Source organism: Xyrauchen texanus, chromosome 22 (assembly GCF_025860055.1).
Source record: "Xyrauchen texanus isolate HMW12.3.18 chromosome 22, RBS_HiC_50CHRs, whole genome shotgun sequence".
NCBI lineage: Eukaryota > Metazoa > Chordata > Actinopteri > Cypriniformes > Catostomidae > Xyrauchen > Xyrauchen texanus.
Window position 1 is genome coordinate 15,427,289 of NC_068297.1, and position 18,358 is coordinate 15,445,646.

The 18,358-nt window shown below is 36.6% G+C and overlaps 1 protein-coding gene across 4 annotated transcripts in view; it reads left to right on the forward strand.

Moving 5' to 3' along the window:
* LOC127662869 (UTP--glucose-1-phosphate uridylyltransferase) overlaps positions 1-18,358 on the forward strand; it is a 43,034-nt gene that overhangs the window by 5,986 nt on the left and 18,690 nt on the right. For all 4 annotated transcript variants that reach the window (XM_052154254.1, XM_052154253.1, XM_052154257.1 and 1 more), the window contains exons 3-4: positions 1,775-1,882; positions 16,884-17,069. In XM_052154254.1, the coding sequence (XP_052010214.1) occupies positions 1,775-1,882; positions 16,884-17,069 (294 nt within the window). The remainder of the gene's footprint in view (positions 1-1,774; positions 1,883-16,883; positions 17,070-18,358) is intronic.

Here is an 18,358-nt window from a genome sequence, read left to right on the forward strand (position 1 = left end):
AAATGTTGACTATCTCAAAAATTCTGGTAACCGATTAATCTTTTTTTACTATGAGTACGATTTAATTAGGTGTGATCAGGAAATGTAGGGCCTATTTACACTTCATATGTCTTGATTGATCAGATTGATATTGATCTGCTATTGCCACATTATATGCCAATTTAAAAGTGTATGCTGACGTAGTTCTGTTTGGGAGGAGGAAAGTTTGCAGATGTGACCTGAACAACCAGATTTATTTACACTTGGCTGTGTCTCAAATGTGCTTTGGAGGGTATTTATACTTGCACTTTTCATGAAAGCGCATAATGTGACCAAGTGTAAATACCTCCTAAAGGCTCATAATGTCACAGAGCTTTCAGTGGAAACACACAGGTCATGGTCTGGAGCTTTCCGTTTGGCGATTCTAGACCACAGTGTTTCCAGCTCCATATGGTAATAATCAGGTTTCACAGTCACTACGGTGACACTTACTGTCTGCTTGAGTCACCACTCCCTCTCTGTTACACACTGACGCCCATAAACCCACAAGCCATTTACTAGAGATGACGTATTAAAATCCACACCCTGTTTACTTTAAGTACAATAAGGTGATGTAAAGATAATTATGTCATTGTGACGCACAAGTTTATATGTCTATATCGATTCTTAAATCCCAAGATCGATTAAATCCCTTTCACTTAATGTGCAACCCTTTACCTCAATGAGAGGAAGTCACTCTCATTTGCAACCAAATTTCGTGCTATGCGACTAAAGTGAATATATTTGGCAACTGGCTGGTACATGTTTATATTTCACTCTTTCAATTACTACACCGTAATTGTGTAGTTTAGTCATTCTGCAGCGAGATACTTTCACAGCGTGTTGATAGGAAAGGTTGTCATTGAAAACAATCTCTTTTAATAATCTTTCTGTTCTTTACAGTCAGTTGTTGATCAAAAACAACTACAAAAAACATTCAAATCTAATCATGCATCGCACATCCGAGTTAAAGCCATTCGAGTCCTCTAGTTAACGTGCTCATTTAAAGGCGCTGTTTGCAGAAATGCTTTTGTTAAAGAGACAGTACCGGTTTTAGCATGTGTTCAACAAATTGATGTAAATAGTAAAAAAAAAATAATTTAACAAAAAATATGTAACAAATTTTTTTTATGAAATATAACTTATTGATTGAATACATGTATTTGTTAATTTTTATAAAGCCAAAATGATGAAAAAGTTATACAATTTCCTAATGTACCTAGTTAAAAGTTCCCCTGTATAATTAACAGCATTAGCTGGGAGATAAATAATTTTATACGTAAGCAAAAGGGACATTATAACTGAAATAAACCCATATGAATCGATATTGAATTAATCAAATCAGAATCGAATTGAATTGGAAAATCTGTATCAATACCCATTGAGAGAGATGGATGGAGTGTGTGTGATCACTTGTTGATGATGCTGTAGTCTGTTGTACGTTTTCTGAAGATAATGTCATTTTGGTGAAATACATCCTATTTTCTCAGTGGAAAAATAGCCATCTAAGCGGGGGTATTCCTCCCTATTTCGTGGTAGTCTGTGCACAAGAGTCTTTTACTATAGAAACCGCAATGTCCTCTGCCATTTTGTCCTCTCAATTTTAACATGAACAAATTTTATTTATAGTGTTGCACAAACTACCACAAGTTCTAGAGTTTGACTTCAGAGTGCTGACTATTGGATATTTTGTCCTCTGTAAGAGGGGACAGTACTGTTTTTAATGAGAAATATGCTGAATAACTCTCTTTTTCAGGTGTCCAAGAAGGACTTTGAAGGCTTTAGGAAGTTATTCCACCGATTTCTCCAGGTGAAGGGACCTTCAGTTGAGTGGGCAAAAATCAACAGGCCTCCTGAGGACTCTGTAAGTTAAGCAACAGATTTCATATCGTACACAAGCTTATTTTTTACACTCGCACAAGGCTGATCTAGTTCAGACTTATATATTGTTACCATTGAACCTATGAACTCAATACAAAGAGCAAATATATCTGTATGCAGTTCAAGCTAAACCATTGAAACGGGGAGATAGATGGAATTGCAATGGGAGACTTTGCTTTGAGTCTCATGTGTTGGCATTCATATCACCTCAGGCTCTGGTAATTGGCCTGCTGTGTTTGAAAGCTGGCCACATTCCAGCATGAATTAATTTTTTCATTAGTATGGTATTGGATTCATTATTAGAGAAGGAAAGCAGGATAATGGAAACTGTGGGTTTAAGTACAGACAAAGTGGACAAGTTATTATCCTTGTTAGCGAGCGAGTGAGAGACCATGAGCAAAGCTTATTTTGAAATTCATTTGTGTCTGTGGTTAGGGGTAAGGAAGAGAAATGATATTCAAAAGTGTCTCTTGATTTTATTTGTGTGTGTGAGCGTACGTGTTTTTGTGTGTGTCTGGTTGTATTAAAGGGACAGTTCACCCAAAAATGTAAATTCTCTCATCATTTACTCACCCTCATGCCATCCCAGATGTGTATGGCTTTCTTTCTTCTGCAGAACAAAAAGGTTTTTTAGAAATATATTTCAGCTCTGTAGGTCCATACCTTTTGTAGCTCCAAAATCATATAACGAAAACATACTGTAAAAGTAATCCATAAGACTCCAGTGATTAAAACCATATCTTCAGAACAATATAATAAGTGTGGGTGAGAAACAGAAAAATATTTAAGTCCTTTTTACTAAAAGTGACTGGAGATTTAGAGTTAAAAAAAAAAAAAGGACTTAAATTTGTATCTATTTTTCACCCACTCCTATTATATTGTATCTGAAGATATGGTTTTAACCACTGGAGTCTTATGGATTACTTCCATGTTTCCTTGGTGAGTATTTTAAAATATATACGTTAGTTGCCAAAAATCACAGTTTCAAAAGTATAGCCATAAGATGAAAACAATATGCATGTTAATGTGATTTTAGTGTGATAAAATCGCTTCTAAACCATTTCTGTGCAGAGTCCCATCCAATTTTACAACTTCATTGCCATGACGACATAAGGCTGTAATCCCTAAATCCAATGTAAAATGGCAATATTAACAACTTTACAGCTAAAATAATACATGTTATAATAATACACATTTTAATACAATAATTCATGTTTGTGCTTTTATGCCATTATAAGCTTCACATTTCTGCATTTAAACCCTTCAAAAACTGTCCCCATTCACTTCCATTGAAAGTGCCTCACTGTAACCTTTTTAAAGAAAAGCAGGAATGAGTCAATTACTTTTTTGTGGAATTTAACATTATGCCACAAATGCTGTTGATGATTAAACTTAACTTGGATTGAACAGAATATTCCTTAAAGTCTCAGAATGCTCTCCTGCGAAAAAGACTCTTGTAATGTCATGTGTCTCTTTTATAGTTTCAGAATAGATCTCAACAATGTCACACACTGAGCTTCGATTTGCCAGTTCATAATTGAATAGGACTTAACTTAGAACTCCATTAACTCTCATGAGCTAAGAAAGAGCAACCTCTTAGCAATTACATTTATCCACTGGGAATTGTCAGAAAGATACTGCATTACATTTACATTTACCGGTATGCATTTGGCAGATGCTTTTATCCAAAGCGACTTAGTGTATTTATTACAGGGACAATCCCCTGGAGCAACCTGTAGTTAAGTGCCTTGATCAAGGACACAATGTTGGTGGCTGTGGGTCTCGAACCAGCATCCTTCTGATTAACAGTTATGTGCTTTAGCCCACTATACCACCACCACTCCGCTTACTGCATAAAGCATAGAACATGGGAAACAATATTCTGTATAATTTCTCAGATATGTCCTGTTTGGATATTGTCTCTGTCTCCCATTCTCTCTTTGTGTGGCACTGAGGCTTTGACAGATTGTTGTTTTGACCCTCCCAAACAGCGAGATCTAATGTGCTGTTAGGAGGTATAGTTGTGTTGGATGTGTCATTTATGTGTCGTCTCATGGGGTGAGGCATGTGTTCTGATCCGTGTAGTCTGCACCCTTCATTCATGATTCCTGAACAGGATATTAAATATCTCACTCCAGTAAATCCTGTTTTGAGTGCTCACACAAAAAGCTAATATGTAACACAATAAATACAGCTCAAATACAATCCTTCCAACTAAGACTTCAAGAATTACATTTGCCAGACCTTTATGTGTTTGCGTGCATGTGCTGTACAGAATGTAACAGATTTAGTGTGTACTAGTGTTGTCAATAGTACCGGTACGTTGGTATCATTACATCTTTTTTTATTTTAGTATCAACTTGGTACCGGTGTTTCTGCAGTACCAGTAGTACCAAGCACCAACTCAATCTGGTACCAGCACGCAATATGACTGACACACGATTGCTTTAAATTACTCATTTTGAGCGCATGCTCCTCACACTGAAATGGACAATTAATCAAATTAAAATCGTGATGTCCTAGTGTGATTTATTAAACCGCTAAAGGCTGCAATCTTCGTGTGGAAGAGATGCGTAATTAAAAAGAATGTATATTTCCGACCATTCACAACATGTTGTATCAGATGACAGAGCAGAGCACTAAACTAATGTGAACCACGCAGCACATGTAAACTATATATTTATAGAATTAAATCACAGCAATTATGCTTTAATCTCAACTCAACTTTATTTATAGAGCATTTAAAACAACAGTCAGGAGTTGACCAAAGTGCTTCACTGTAATAAAATGTAAAACATAACGTTTAAAAATTACCACATACACAAACACCAGAAATCTAAAACAAAATACAAACACTCCAAAACTGTCATACATTTCATTTGTCAGATTCAAAGGCCAGTGTAAAAGATAGGACATAACTTAAAGTGTCACAAACTGTTTATCCGGAAAGTGAAACATCAGACAAAAAATACATGTCATAATAAAAGCAAGTTTCTAAATGTAAGCTAGAGCCATGAAATTGAAGACATTGAGATGAATGTATTATGTATAAAAGTTTGGAATAATGTACAGATTTTGCTCTCTTGGAAAGAAATTGGTACTTTTATTCACCAAAGTGGCATTCAACTGATCACAATGTATAGCCAGGACATTAATAATGTGAAAATTTACTATTACAATTTGGAAAAAAAATTACTTCAAAGATTTCTCATCCAAAAATCCTCCATGTGCAGCAATGACCGCTTTGCAGGTCCTTGGCTTTCTAGCTGTCAGTTTGTCAATGTACTCTGGCGACATTTCACCCCACGCTGACTTCTTCTTTGCCATTCTTCCCATAAGGCCTGCACCCCTGAGTCTTCTCTTTACTGTTGTACATGAAACTGGTGTTGAGCAGGTAGAATTCAATGAAGCTGTCAGCTGAGGACATGTGAGGCATCTATTTCTCAATCTAGAGACTCTGATGTACTTATCCTCTTGTTTAATTGTACATCTGGCCTTCCACATCTCTTTTGTCCTTGTTAGAGCCAGATGTCCTTTGTCTTTTAAGACTGTAGTGTACACCTTTTGTATGAAATCTTCAGTTTTTTGTCAATTTCAAGCAATGTATAGCCTTCATTCCTCAAAACAATGATTGACTGACGAGCTTCTAGAGAAATTTTTGTCTTTTTTTTTTTACCTAATATTGACCTTAAGACATGTCAGTCTATTGCATACAGTGGCAACTCAAAAACAAACACAAAGACAATGTTAAGATTAATTTAACCAAATAGCTTTCAGCAGTGTTTGATATAATGGCAAGTGATTTTCTAGTACCAATTTAGCAATTTAGCATGATTACTCAAGGATAAGGTGTTTGAGTGATGGCTTCTGGAAATGGGGCCTGTCTAGATTTTATAATATAATATAATTTATAATCACTTAAAATAGTGATGGTGCTATTACTTCAGTAATTTCCTGACTATACTTTGTGATCAGTTGAATGCCACTTTGGTGAATTAAAGTACCAATTTCCTTCCCAAACAGCAAATCTGTACATTATCCCAAACTTTTGGCCACCAGTTTATATTACAACTGTATAGTAAAATGTAATATTCACTGTAATGAATGTAATAATGAAGCAATATATTTTACATTTACATTTACATTTATGCATTTGGCAGACGCTTTTATCCAAAGCGACTTACAGTGCATTATTACAGGGACAATCCCCCTGGAGCAACCTGGAGTTAAGTGCCTTGCTCAAGGGCCCAACAGTGGCATCTTGGTGGTGCTGGGGCTTGAACCCCCGACCTTCTGGTCAGTAACCCTGAGCCTCAACCACTGAGCCACCACTGCCCCAATATATCACAAGCAAGACTGCTGTTGAATAAAAATTGGGCGAAATAAAAGTTATATTTTCACTTTTTAAAAGATTTAAGAATTAATTGATTAGACACCATTTTGATGATGAAATTAAACTAAAACTTGGAGTTCTGTAAAATAATAATAATAACAACAACAACAACAACAACAACAACAAAAAAGGAAAATATGATTTGGTAAAGAAAAAAACTGATTTCAGTAGGGCGCTACTTAAAAACACTTGATTGAGAAACACTTGAAGGAAACATGGATTTCTTTGTTATTTACATTTGAAATGGGGTAAACAGGTGTGTTCAATAGCATAGTCATATTAGCATATTTATGCTGTGGTACCGAAATTGGTATCGAGAACCGTGAAATTTCACTGGTAGTGAAAAATGTATTTACAAATAAAAAATGTCATGTATAAACTAGGGATGGTAATTTTGGTCATTCGTCAACTCAAGACTAATTACTCGTACTCGAGGGGCAATGACATGTACATTACTGCATATATAATTATGTGAATTATGTGAAGATTTGCTGCCCAATGCCGCATTCTGTTCCATTTAGCTGCACTGTCTAGCTGTTTGAAATCCTCGCCTGCTGTAAATGCGTTGAGCCACATGCTGTGTGTGTCCGTCCGTCCATCCAAGTGGGGAAAGATACAATGCTCTATATTGTTGTTCCTGTGATGATTCATGAAGCATTCCTTTTGACTCAGAGTCTGAATTTTCACATTTCAACTGGGGAAAGTGCAGTGGAAGTACACCTTATGTCAGACTTCTAACTTGGAATCTTGTGTGGAAATCTTCAACTCCCATTTCGTCGAGATGCAGGTGTGTGTTACGTCACCCCGAGCAGGGAGGTATACAGTCAGTAACAAACATTCACTTTTATTAAATGTAAATTAATGAGTCAAATTTCTTAGATTAAATGATAATAAAAGATGTTTAGCAAACGTTTTGCAGAGGCAGGTGTTCAAAACACGATTCATTACACTGTTTTGATTAACGTAATGTTAGCATTGGAGCATCGTATATCAGTTTGTTTGCTATGAGACGTCTCTGACAATCAATGTATCCCTCAAAATCACAATGTAATCAATCTCAAAATTAAAAATAAGCTACCTTTTTGACATGTGTATGTTTAGTTGTCAGGTAATTGTCACTGAATTTCGAATGAAGTGAAAAGTCACATCATGCGTGATCACCATCGATCATCGTTTTCATGATCGATCATTGCTGCCACTTCCGAGTACCTGAGTACTTGAGTACTTGTGTCCTCGTGCCCATCCCTCGTACCCATCCCTCATATAAACACTAAGATGACTCCCTACTACAGAAAAAAGAAAAAGACCAGCAAAACCGGACTATTACACTTAGTGTTTTATGTCAAAGGCAGACTGACATACATAAGCAAATTGCCCACCTCAAATGAGGGTCTAACCATTGAAGGGGGAGAGAAGGTGAATGAAACCCTTAAATATGCCAAGCACACATAACGGGTACCAATTTACCAATAATCAAACATTATCAAAATCAGAGGAATTCAAAAGCTTATGTCATCGAGACTGTCTTATCCTTATCCTTCAACTACTAATCTGAATAGCCTATTAAAGAAGCACTAAAGTCAGAACTAGATGCTCAAAGACCTTCATCATTTCTCACATTTGTATTGGTAGCATCAGTTTCTGTTGCTCTGTTTTCTGCACACAAGCTGTAAAGCGCAGCTCTTGAGCGCAGCTGCCCGCCCATCGTGCAGCATACATTGGGGTCCAAAGCAAGCTGCTAGTTTAAGACCTCAAGATTTGCCAATAGCTGTCTTGCCTATAAGACTCATGTGCAGACGTGCAAGTTGTTTAAAATTTGTCGTTACATGTTATAATTTTTAACAGCCCTTCCTTACAGTTATGTTTGAGGTATCGTGTGTGTGTGTGTGTGTGTGTGTGATTATAGCTTTCTATTTTTACTGTTTCAGAGTATATCATATACTGCCTAAAATATATATTTTTAATAGTAAACTTGGAGGCATTATTCCATGTTAAATGCTTCAAACAATAGTATGTTACAGTGTTGTCACGTTAAATAATTACGCTGCATATGAGTGGCATCCTGTTATCATTTTGGAACTAAAACAGTTTATCAGTTTTGTGTCAAACTTCCAGTCAAATGAACAGTTGAAAAGAGATAAAAAATTGTGGCTGACATTACTTCTAGTTCATTTGGCACACTGGAAAAAGATCAAGTTGTGTGCATTGCATTGTGGAATACAGTACCCAGTGCTGTGTGATCTGTTGTATACTGCTTAATTTGGCAAGTGTAGTAGGTCAACTATATGCATAAAGATAGTTTGCATGCTGTGCACATAAGCAGAACAAGTAAAAGTAGGTTCATGTTAGTACACTGAAGACCTTATTTACAGTAATCAAAATACATGTTTAATTTTTTTTTTTAACGTTAATTCTGTATAGAAATCCTAAATGACATAAAATTTTCCAGGGTGTATAAAGGCAAACCAGCCTGTGTCTTCCAGTCACCTGTTGCTACACACCAATTAGCGTCTGGATCCTGATGACATTGTACCTTATGTTTGCTTTAATAATGTCTGATGTGTCCCATTAGGAAAATAATAACTTGTTCACAAATATCCTGTACTGTAAAAAACGCTTTTCAAGGTGAATATATTATTTCAACATGATCACTTTCCAAATAATTGGTTGATAGTTGTCACATAAATGCCTTGTGTGGTAACTGGTCTGTTAAGATAAGTGGCTTATCGACTTTGTCGGGTCATTGTTAACTTTTGCCTGGAAATTTGACCCTACTTTTATTTCGAGTTCATCATGACTAGATTTCACCTCCTTATGCAAACTCACTTTAACAACCTAAAGGGCCTTTCAGAAAGAAGGTGTCCTTGTGCTTAAATCTAGATGCATTGTTTTTTTAACTTGACATGGCATCTGAAAAAAACCTGGCGCTCCTACTGGTGATGCTGAAAAAATGGGGAGACAAGGCTCAACAGTCAAAGACATCCATCTAGTGCATGTTTAAATACTGTTCATAAACTGTTAAAAAGCAATACTGATGGACAGCCCCTAAGGATACGTTCACACTGGACGTGGTCTTGCATTCAAGAACAGCTAGATGCAGCACAGTGAAAGGAAACACAATGAGTGTTCTTGAAACTGTATTAAAATAGTTTACTCTTTTTATCTCAGTCATCTTAAAGACCGTGAGATGTGTTGCAACAGACAAATGCATCAGTTTAGTGCCATGTTTACAAAGACCAACAAGTAAAAAAAATAGCACAGCATAATGTGTCCTTAACACTGCATGTGTCCGATCACTGTAGTGCAAATGTGCAGTGTCATCCTTTTTTACTGTTCCTTTTTATTGTAAACATCCCAAGTTTTCTTGCCTTCTGTGCATTGGCAAAGGATTCCTAAATGCAGGAAATATCCTGTAAGTCTGCTTCATTATGTTGCACACATTTGTTAGTATACTAATGGGAAATGTTCAGCATTTTCACTGTCCTTCCTGTTTGACATGCTTCAAGTTATCCTTCCTCATTTTTCTGCAATTGCCTAAATATTACAGTTTTAAAGCACCCTGTACACAGATTGATTATCTTGATGTGAGCGGTAATGTTTTTAGCTTTCAAAGCCTTGTATAACCTTTATGAACCTGTGTCATAATGTCTTTATTAAACTATAATAACGTGTGATGTCGTTTTCCCATCAACAAAAAGAAAGTATGTGTGAAAGTATGAACAGTTGTTGGTGTTTGAGTTTTGAGCAGCTGCTGTAATTGAGTGAACCATAAACAAAATTTCAGTTGTTTGTGCCACAAATATGCTGTCTTGTTCAACCGGTGCACCTGGTTCTCACCCTTGGTTTGAAGCTCAGTCAAGTATCTCATATTGTCTTTTAAAGAGTTGTTTCTCACCAAAACCTTATGTCTTCTGAAGACTTTGAACATGATGCACAAGTCGTATGGATTACTTTACTAAAACATTTTTGTGGGTGTCATAAAAATAGGGTGCTTTTATGGGTGCTTTTTTAAGCTACAATCAGCAGCCATTGTACTGAAATCAGCAAACGGGACATCTTTTGAAAATCCCCATTTTGTGTTCCACAGATGAAAGAAAGGCAAATAGGTTTTCAGTGACATGAGGGCAAGTAAATTATGACAGCATAAAGTTTGTTAAACATTTTATATTGCTAGTTCTTCTGGTGTTAAGGAATAATGACCTTTATTCTGCTTTCTCATCATTGTTTCACAGTGATTGTGCTGATCAAGTTTCTGATAAACCAATAGGTGACGCAGAATTTAAGAACAAGTTATTTTTGCAGCATAGTTTTGAAATGCTCTTTTTGAATTTGTGTGGTAGTTATTAGTTTTGGAAGTTACAGCATGTTTTTGCAGTACTTCAACACTTTGATCTCAAATGATAAAGCAAAATGTATAACCCTTTTAATAAACACCAGGTTACACCAGATAAACACCAGGTTAACTGAAAGAAACAGACACTTAAGGGATACTTCCTGTGAAACATCTTGCTGAAACAGAAGTACGTGTCTAAAACAACATGGTACATTTTTTCTGATAAACCACAAGCGATGCATACGACATACATTTACACATTTTCACTATAATGCAATCAACATTCAACATCATTGCCACAGGCACTAAATATGGAGTTGCTCTGTATCTGTTACACATAGAGAGACTTATAAATAAGTTAGTTGACAGTTCCCCTCCTGTCTTTTATGTGATCATTGTGACTACATGTGGTTCAACCCTGCTGTATCTGAGCACCTGATGACTGGAACTGAAGGAGAATACTTGCTTTTCTGCTTTATTCTAACTTTCCTTTACACAGACAAATCTGTTTACTTCCATCTCTTTCTCCCCCATTTCTCTCTCTTACTCTCTCTAGCACTCTCTCCCCCTGAGAAACATGGTGACCTTGATTATATCATGCTTTCCATCTGTCTCTGTGTTGAAGACATGGTTGTATGACTGCGGGTGATGGAGATAGGAAGAAGTTATTTGTTATCATCCTCTAAAAAAAATAAAATAAATAAGCACAAAAATATAGTTTCAGAAAGTGGTTCTTTTTACAATAAGTAAAGGCCCCTGCACACTTCCTATGAAATCGAAGAATGAACAGGTGTAACTTCATTTAGAACAAAATCTATCCAAAATGGTGTTTTTGAGTTCCTGTGGTTTGTAACAGCTCGACAGGGCAACCTTTCAGGAAACATTGTATCGGCTGATTAACACCTTCATAATGCCATGGTCTGCGTCATTGGTAGTTGCGACCTGAAACTCCATCTACTTTGAGGCTGACAGCTAATCTCTGTTCAGTCAGTTAAGATCAGTCAACATGCACACCAGCATACAGAGTTATTAGCGAACTGGTGCAAATGTATGTATCTAAACTAGGGATTAGAGGTCGACCGATATTGTTTTTTTTTTCAGGCCGATGCCGATCTTTTGAAATCCGGGTTGGCCGATGGCCGATTAATGCTGCCGATTTATTTTGGCCGATATGTGCTTGCTTTTAACCTTTTATTTGAAAGATAAAATGTAACACAAATAATTACTTAAGATAGACAAAATTTCTCAACAAATACATTTATTGAACACTTGACCAATCTGCACTTGTCCACTTAAATTAAAAATGTATAATGTAAAAACATATTGTATAAATAATGTATAACAAATATATTAAATAAACAAAGCAGGTGTTACGAACTGCTCCGAGACACGAAGGTTGAGATCCAAATGCAGCTTTAATTAAGGGGCAATCCATATACGTAATCCAATATTCAGAGCATCCAAGAGAAGCACAGGCATAACTAGGGATGGGTATCGTTAAGGTTTTAATGGTATTACTGTCTTACCGATACTGCTTATCCGGTACAGTATTCTTAACGGTTCTTTTTGTTATATAGGCACAGGGATTTAATTTCAGGAAGGTCTACTAACATTACTGTTCAGGTGTGGTCTAAAAAGAAATCTAATAAAGTAATCAATTGTAAAATAACACTGCATAGTTTATCATAGATTAATTCTTATTAATGCAGAAGTTATTCATTCAAGAGCTGTAAGTGATTTTCTCTTTGCCTTTTGTTGTTTGATTCGCAGTAATGGCTCAATTGTCAGCATGTTTATTAGACAGCTTCCCCTTTAAGACCGAGTCTAATAGACTTCTGATGCGCCATATTTTCTCCCAAATATTTCCATAACTACGTCCATTTAAGACATAAACTGTGTTTAAGTGAATCTCCAAGCCGGTCGTTTTGACATTTTTGTGTATATTTGATCATTTAGATGCATACATGAAACCCAAAGTAGCCTATACTTTGCTTGTCTCGTTGTGGTCCGTATCGGAGCGCGCGCCGCCTTGGGAACGGTATCTCTTGCGCTCTTTTTATTATTAAACGCGTCCCGGAATTTAGCAACAGTAGCTAGACTGCATTTTACAACAATCACCGATCGTGCTGATTCTGACGTTAAGTTTGAGTTTTAGGGAGAAATGTCAGTGCACCGCTGTGAAGGGAAGGAAGTTGTGCTAGACAGAATGTGGCTTATGTATAAATATTCTTTTTATAATCTTTGGAAGGCGAAATCTAAAATAAAATCAGACTAATATCACCGATCTAATCCAGGCTACGTTTGAATGTTTAGTTCTGTCACTCATTAAGCAGGGCACGTGTTGTGGTCGCTGTGGGCGAGATCTCTCTCTCCGACTGCGAATAGCTAAATTGCATCACAGACAAATGGTTTCATATATAGAACCGATAACGTCCGAGCTTACCAAAGCCAGTCCTTCAATAGCCTATAGCGCGTTGGTATCTTTTTTTATTACTTATTTCTCTGCATTGAGTGACAACCCTCTCAAATATAAGAGACACAAACAGAACAAATAAAAGTCTCAGATTCACTGTCTGTAATTGCAAAATTCTTGCTTACTTATTGTGACATGATAGCAACCCTTTGCTGTGATAATGCAACTTCAACTACGCTATCAATATCCAAAGTAGCCGAACGTCATGTTGCGTTTTTTCTCAAAGTTGACAGTAACATATCAAAAGTTTTTAATTAAATATAAATAAGTTATATACCGTTTTCTCCAAGGAACGTCGCTCCTTCCTTAGGCACTGGATGAGGTCTGCTCACTCTGCTGGAAAATGACTCTAGGGGCAGCGTGCGTCGAACACGTGTTCCACAACAACACTAGGCTGCCCACAGATGCGCTTGCCTAATAATCGGCTTGATATACTTGGATATTGGCCGATGCCGATTATGTTAAAAAATGCTAAAAATCGTCCGATTAATCGGTCAACCTCTACTAGGGATATGTGAGACTAGTTGACTAAATGGTTCTGATGCTGCTATTCAACACTGGAATTACTTGTCGAACAATATTTTTCTCCATTAAACTGTTCAACATTTTTACACAGACATTTGGCTTTATATTTTTAGAGGCTGTAATGTTACACATTTTAAATATAATTACTAAAATATTATTTTAAAAAAGAGGATATCTGGAGCACATGCAAAGTTTAATTTCACTGTAGGCTGCACATGCTTCCCTCTCTCACTCGTGGCGTGCACGGGAAGCTAGTCAAGAAAACTCAAAGTAGCTATAGAAATCACTTCGGTGGTGGTGGTGCGGGAAGTGGATTTCAAAAACGTTGGCTTGAAAGTCTGATGTGTTCACATTTGAGTCTTCTTTAAATCAATGCGTTTAAGTTATTTTCCCAGCACCTTTATTACTCATGTGAAAAACTAACTGCCCCCTTAAACTTAATAGCTGGTTGTTCCACCTTTAGCAGCAATAACTGCAACCAAATGCTTCCGATAACTGGAGATCAGTCTTTCACAATGATCTGGTGGAATTTTGTCCCACTCTTCTTTGCAGAACTGCTGTAGTACATTGGAGGGTTTTCGAGCATGAACTGCCCGTTTAAGTTCCTGCCACAGCATCTCAAACGGGTTCAAGTCAGGACTTTGACCAGGCCACTCCAAAACTTGAATTTTGCTTCTTTTGAGCCGTTCAGGGGTGGATTTAATCCTATGGTTTGGATCATTGTCTTGGTGCATATTTCAGTAGCACTTAAGCTTGAACTCAGACTGATGACCGGATGTTCTATAATATACTATTTGAAATAATCATAGAGTAGATAATACAGCTTCTTTTACTGATCTTGTGAGAATATTACTCACACAATCAGACAGGAAGTCACGTTTCCATTCAAGGATTTTTTGTGAAAAATTTTAGCGCATCAAAATAAAGCTGATGGAAACGCAAATTATCTCTAAAATTTCAGAAGTGTCGACATAATATTTTCCGTTTAACTCTAACGCATAAACTTGTATTGGCATTAACGAAAAATGCAGTGTTACATGACAAAATTTGCCCCAATCGTCAGCCTGTGTTAATCATGACGACAAGAGATACATCCTTGAAAGCAATTTATTGTATGTGATTATGGATTGATTTTAATGGCATATAGATCCTATGCTGCAAACATGACATTTCCAGGAGTGCCAACAAAAATATATTGTATTATGCACATCAATAAGTGCACGGAGTACAAATGAATGGCCACTGTTTGTGATTAATTTAATCGCAGTAGCCATCCATTTTTTTTTTCCCACACCATTAAAAAAAGGCATGGAATTAGCCCACAATACAAAAAAAACATAATTTCTATGCACAAAGATGTTTTAAATTAAAAATAAATACACAATACTAGGAGAAAAGCATCAGTGTGCTTTTTTGGAACTCTAACTTATTCTATACAAATATTGTATAGCTTTTGAAAAAATGCTGGCAAAATTCCTTGTATTAAATAAAATAAAATACATTTAAAAATATATTTTTAGACCTATATATGCCTATTCTTTACACACACTTAAATTAGCCTTACCCTGTTCTGTAGATGAAAAAAGTCAGCTGAATGACATTCTAAGAATGTTCTCCACTTTTTTCAAGACTATAAACTATCTCTTTTTTTTGACCTCGGCTCGCATTTGCTGAGTTATGACGCTAAAATACATTTTAGATGACAATCAAGTTCAGTTGGTCATTAAAAGTTGCTTGACAAATATGCGGGACATAATGCAGTTGTGATGCAATGCTTTAGATTTGATGATTGTTCAAAATAGCCTATTGAAGTTCAGGAATGTATCATATGTAAACCCTGATATTACACCCATACATTTTTCTTTAATAGTTGTGCACAACGCATATACACATCGATGGATGGTCCTTGTACTAGGACCGAAAGTTCCCCCACAACTTGGTGCAGGCAGGTTGCCAGCTTGAACAGGGCTATGACGATTCACTTTCGGGTCAGAACTGGTGGCAAACTGCGATTAGACGCAACATCAGGACCAATATTACAGTCCTATCAAACCAAAACATGCGTCAAAGTGTTTTTTTTTAGGCATGACGTCATCTCGCACACCATTTTATTGGAAACTGGGAGAAGACAGCGAATTTAGCGAAATAAATTGTACGCATTTTCACTTTGTCGAGAAAAAAAATAGCATGAAAAGTGGATGGAAACTAAGCTACTGATAACATTTTAATCACATATTAGTTGATGTTTTACACGTAGTTTTGACTTTGTTATTTGGGGAGGTGGGGGGGGGTAGTAGAATGTAGACTGGAAATTATGTTTACATAGACAGTAGAAATTAATTCTACAAGACAGTAGAATGTAGACTGGTTGAAAGAGGGGGGAGCAGGATCGGGACATGACCCAGGTCAGACTCAAACCTTAGTCGCCGAATAGCTCTTGTATGTCCTGAACATCTGTGCTGCCCACTGCACCACAGCTCTTTCAAGCACCTTTTTATATTTAAATGTACCTCTGAACACCTCTCCCAGCAGTGTGGCCTGTGTCTGAATTTTAGAAGAGCAAATATAAACAAAAGAACTGGTCTAAAATGTAAGTTTTAAGAACTTGATATTTTATAAAAGCAATATCATACTTGCTATCGTGTTATTGTACTGGATATCATTACCTGTGGTTGAATCATAGGCTGATTGTCAGAAAATGGCACTTTTGTTTATGTGATATAGCTTAAGGATCTGACTTATCGGTGTTGTTTCAGCTGCCTTATTGTGCCCGTAACCCAGCCATCTTAAACAGCCATTAAAAGTTTTCTTTCCTTTTTGTTACAAATACCCATCTATCATCTCTCTCTTCTCACTTCCTCTGTCTCTCTCCAACTTTCCATATTGATCTACAATCTCAGCAATCTGATTGTTTATTCAGCTAACCATGGCAACGTTTTTTTGTTTATGTGGAACAAATAGTTTTTCTGCATATGTGGGTTATAGTTCTTTGGTATATTTTTAAACTGATCTCAGTGATACTGGAAGACTAACGGCAGGCCTGATCATAATATCAATCTCTTATATAATATAAACCTCCGGATGATGGTAAAATATAAGCCAATCCTGGCACAAACTTTTTATTGCATTTCATGTGCTGATATTTGGGGAAAACTGGTGTAATGGATTTCAATATTGTTAAAAATGTTTAAAAATGTGTTGTACTAAACTTATTGATAGCTGTAAACAACTGTTGTCTATCTGTATTATCTCTGTTTCAGATCCAGCCTTATGATAAGATCAAGGCAAAGGGTCTCCCAGACAACATAGCAGACAGTCTGAACAAGCTTGTGGTGGTGAAGCTGAATGGAGGTCTGGGAACCAGCATGGGCTGCAAAGGGCCCAAGAGTCTCATTAGTGTCCGTAATGAGAACACTTTTCTTGATCTAACTGTCCAACAGATTGAGGTTTGTCTAATTGCACCAGAAGTTTCAGTGCTGTGTTTGACGGAATATGATTGTAGACCCCAAGACATTGTACCATGTTAAAAAACAGCATTGCTGGTCACTGACATATTTATGATTTACATGCTGATGTCCCTACCAGACTTTCTAAAATGTATAGGTCAACCAAAAATACAAATTCTGTAATTTTCTCACCCTTATGTTGTTTAAATGCATATGACTTTCTTTCGTGGAACACAAAAGGAAATGTTAGGCAGAACGTCAGCTTTAGCACCTTTCAATTAAATTTTCTAGAAAAAAGCTGCAATGAAAGTGTATGGTGAATGAGGCTAACATATTTGACAAACATCTCCTTTTGTTTTTAATACAAGAAAGTCATACAAGTTTAGAACAACATAAAGGAGAGTAATTGATAACAGTATTTTCATGACCAAACCTCCATTGGTCAGCCTAATTTGTAATTTTTTTGCCACCAGCTAGACCAGGACTAACCATAATGAAAATGGATGCTGGTTTTAGCTGGTCTTTTCAGCAGAGTAGTTTTGAACATGTCTTATTTGTAGTTATTTCCATAATAATATAGTAATTTGCCTATTTCTTCTAAACTAATACAATTGTACAATTATATCAAATATTTTCATGGCACAGCTTACAAGATAATATTGTTCCAATTTTCTTTACGTTAATTTTGATCTGTTGGAAATGCATATTTAATTACGCTTCCTTATACTGCATTTAAAAAAACTCAACATCTGTCTGAAAGATTTGGAAGAGAGCGAGTAGACCTCCACCCATAGGTCTTAAATCACTAAACATATGTTCCTCTCTTATTTTAATTTATTTTATTCGCTTCTCTTCTACAGCAAAAAAAAAAAACTGGCATATTCCATTGTTTAAACGGAGAGAGCATTTTAACCACCACAACAAGCAAATGGCTCTGTGCAAATGTTTATTCCCAGTGCCATGGACTGAAAGATAGGTGGCTAGTGAGCATTAATGAAAATTAAGGTTGAAACCCAAACAGAGAGGGCTGTTTTCTAGGGAAAAATTGGTGGGGGGGGCCCCAATTCTGAGCCCTGTGGGATGCCCTTAGTGTCTCTTCAGCCGGCCAGTTACCTGCCTCATGTCTTCAGATATCCCCCTCATTGAATAAGGCCTATTAGATGTAAATGGGTAATCTTTCTTTCTCCCACAGAAATACAGACTGCTGTTTCTATGCTTGGCCTTTCCCTAGCGAACTCTTAAGTCCAATTTATGCCATTTGGCTCCTCTTGGGCTTGAATTTATGGCCA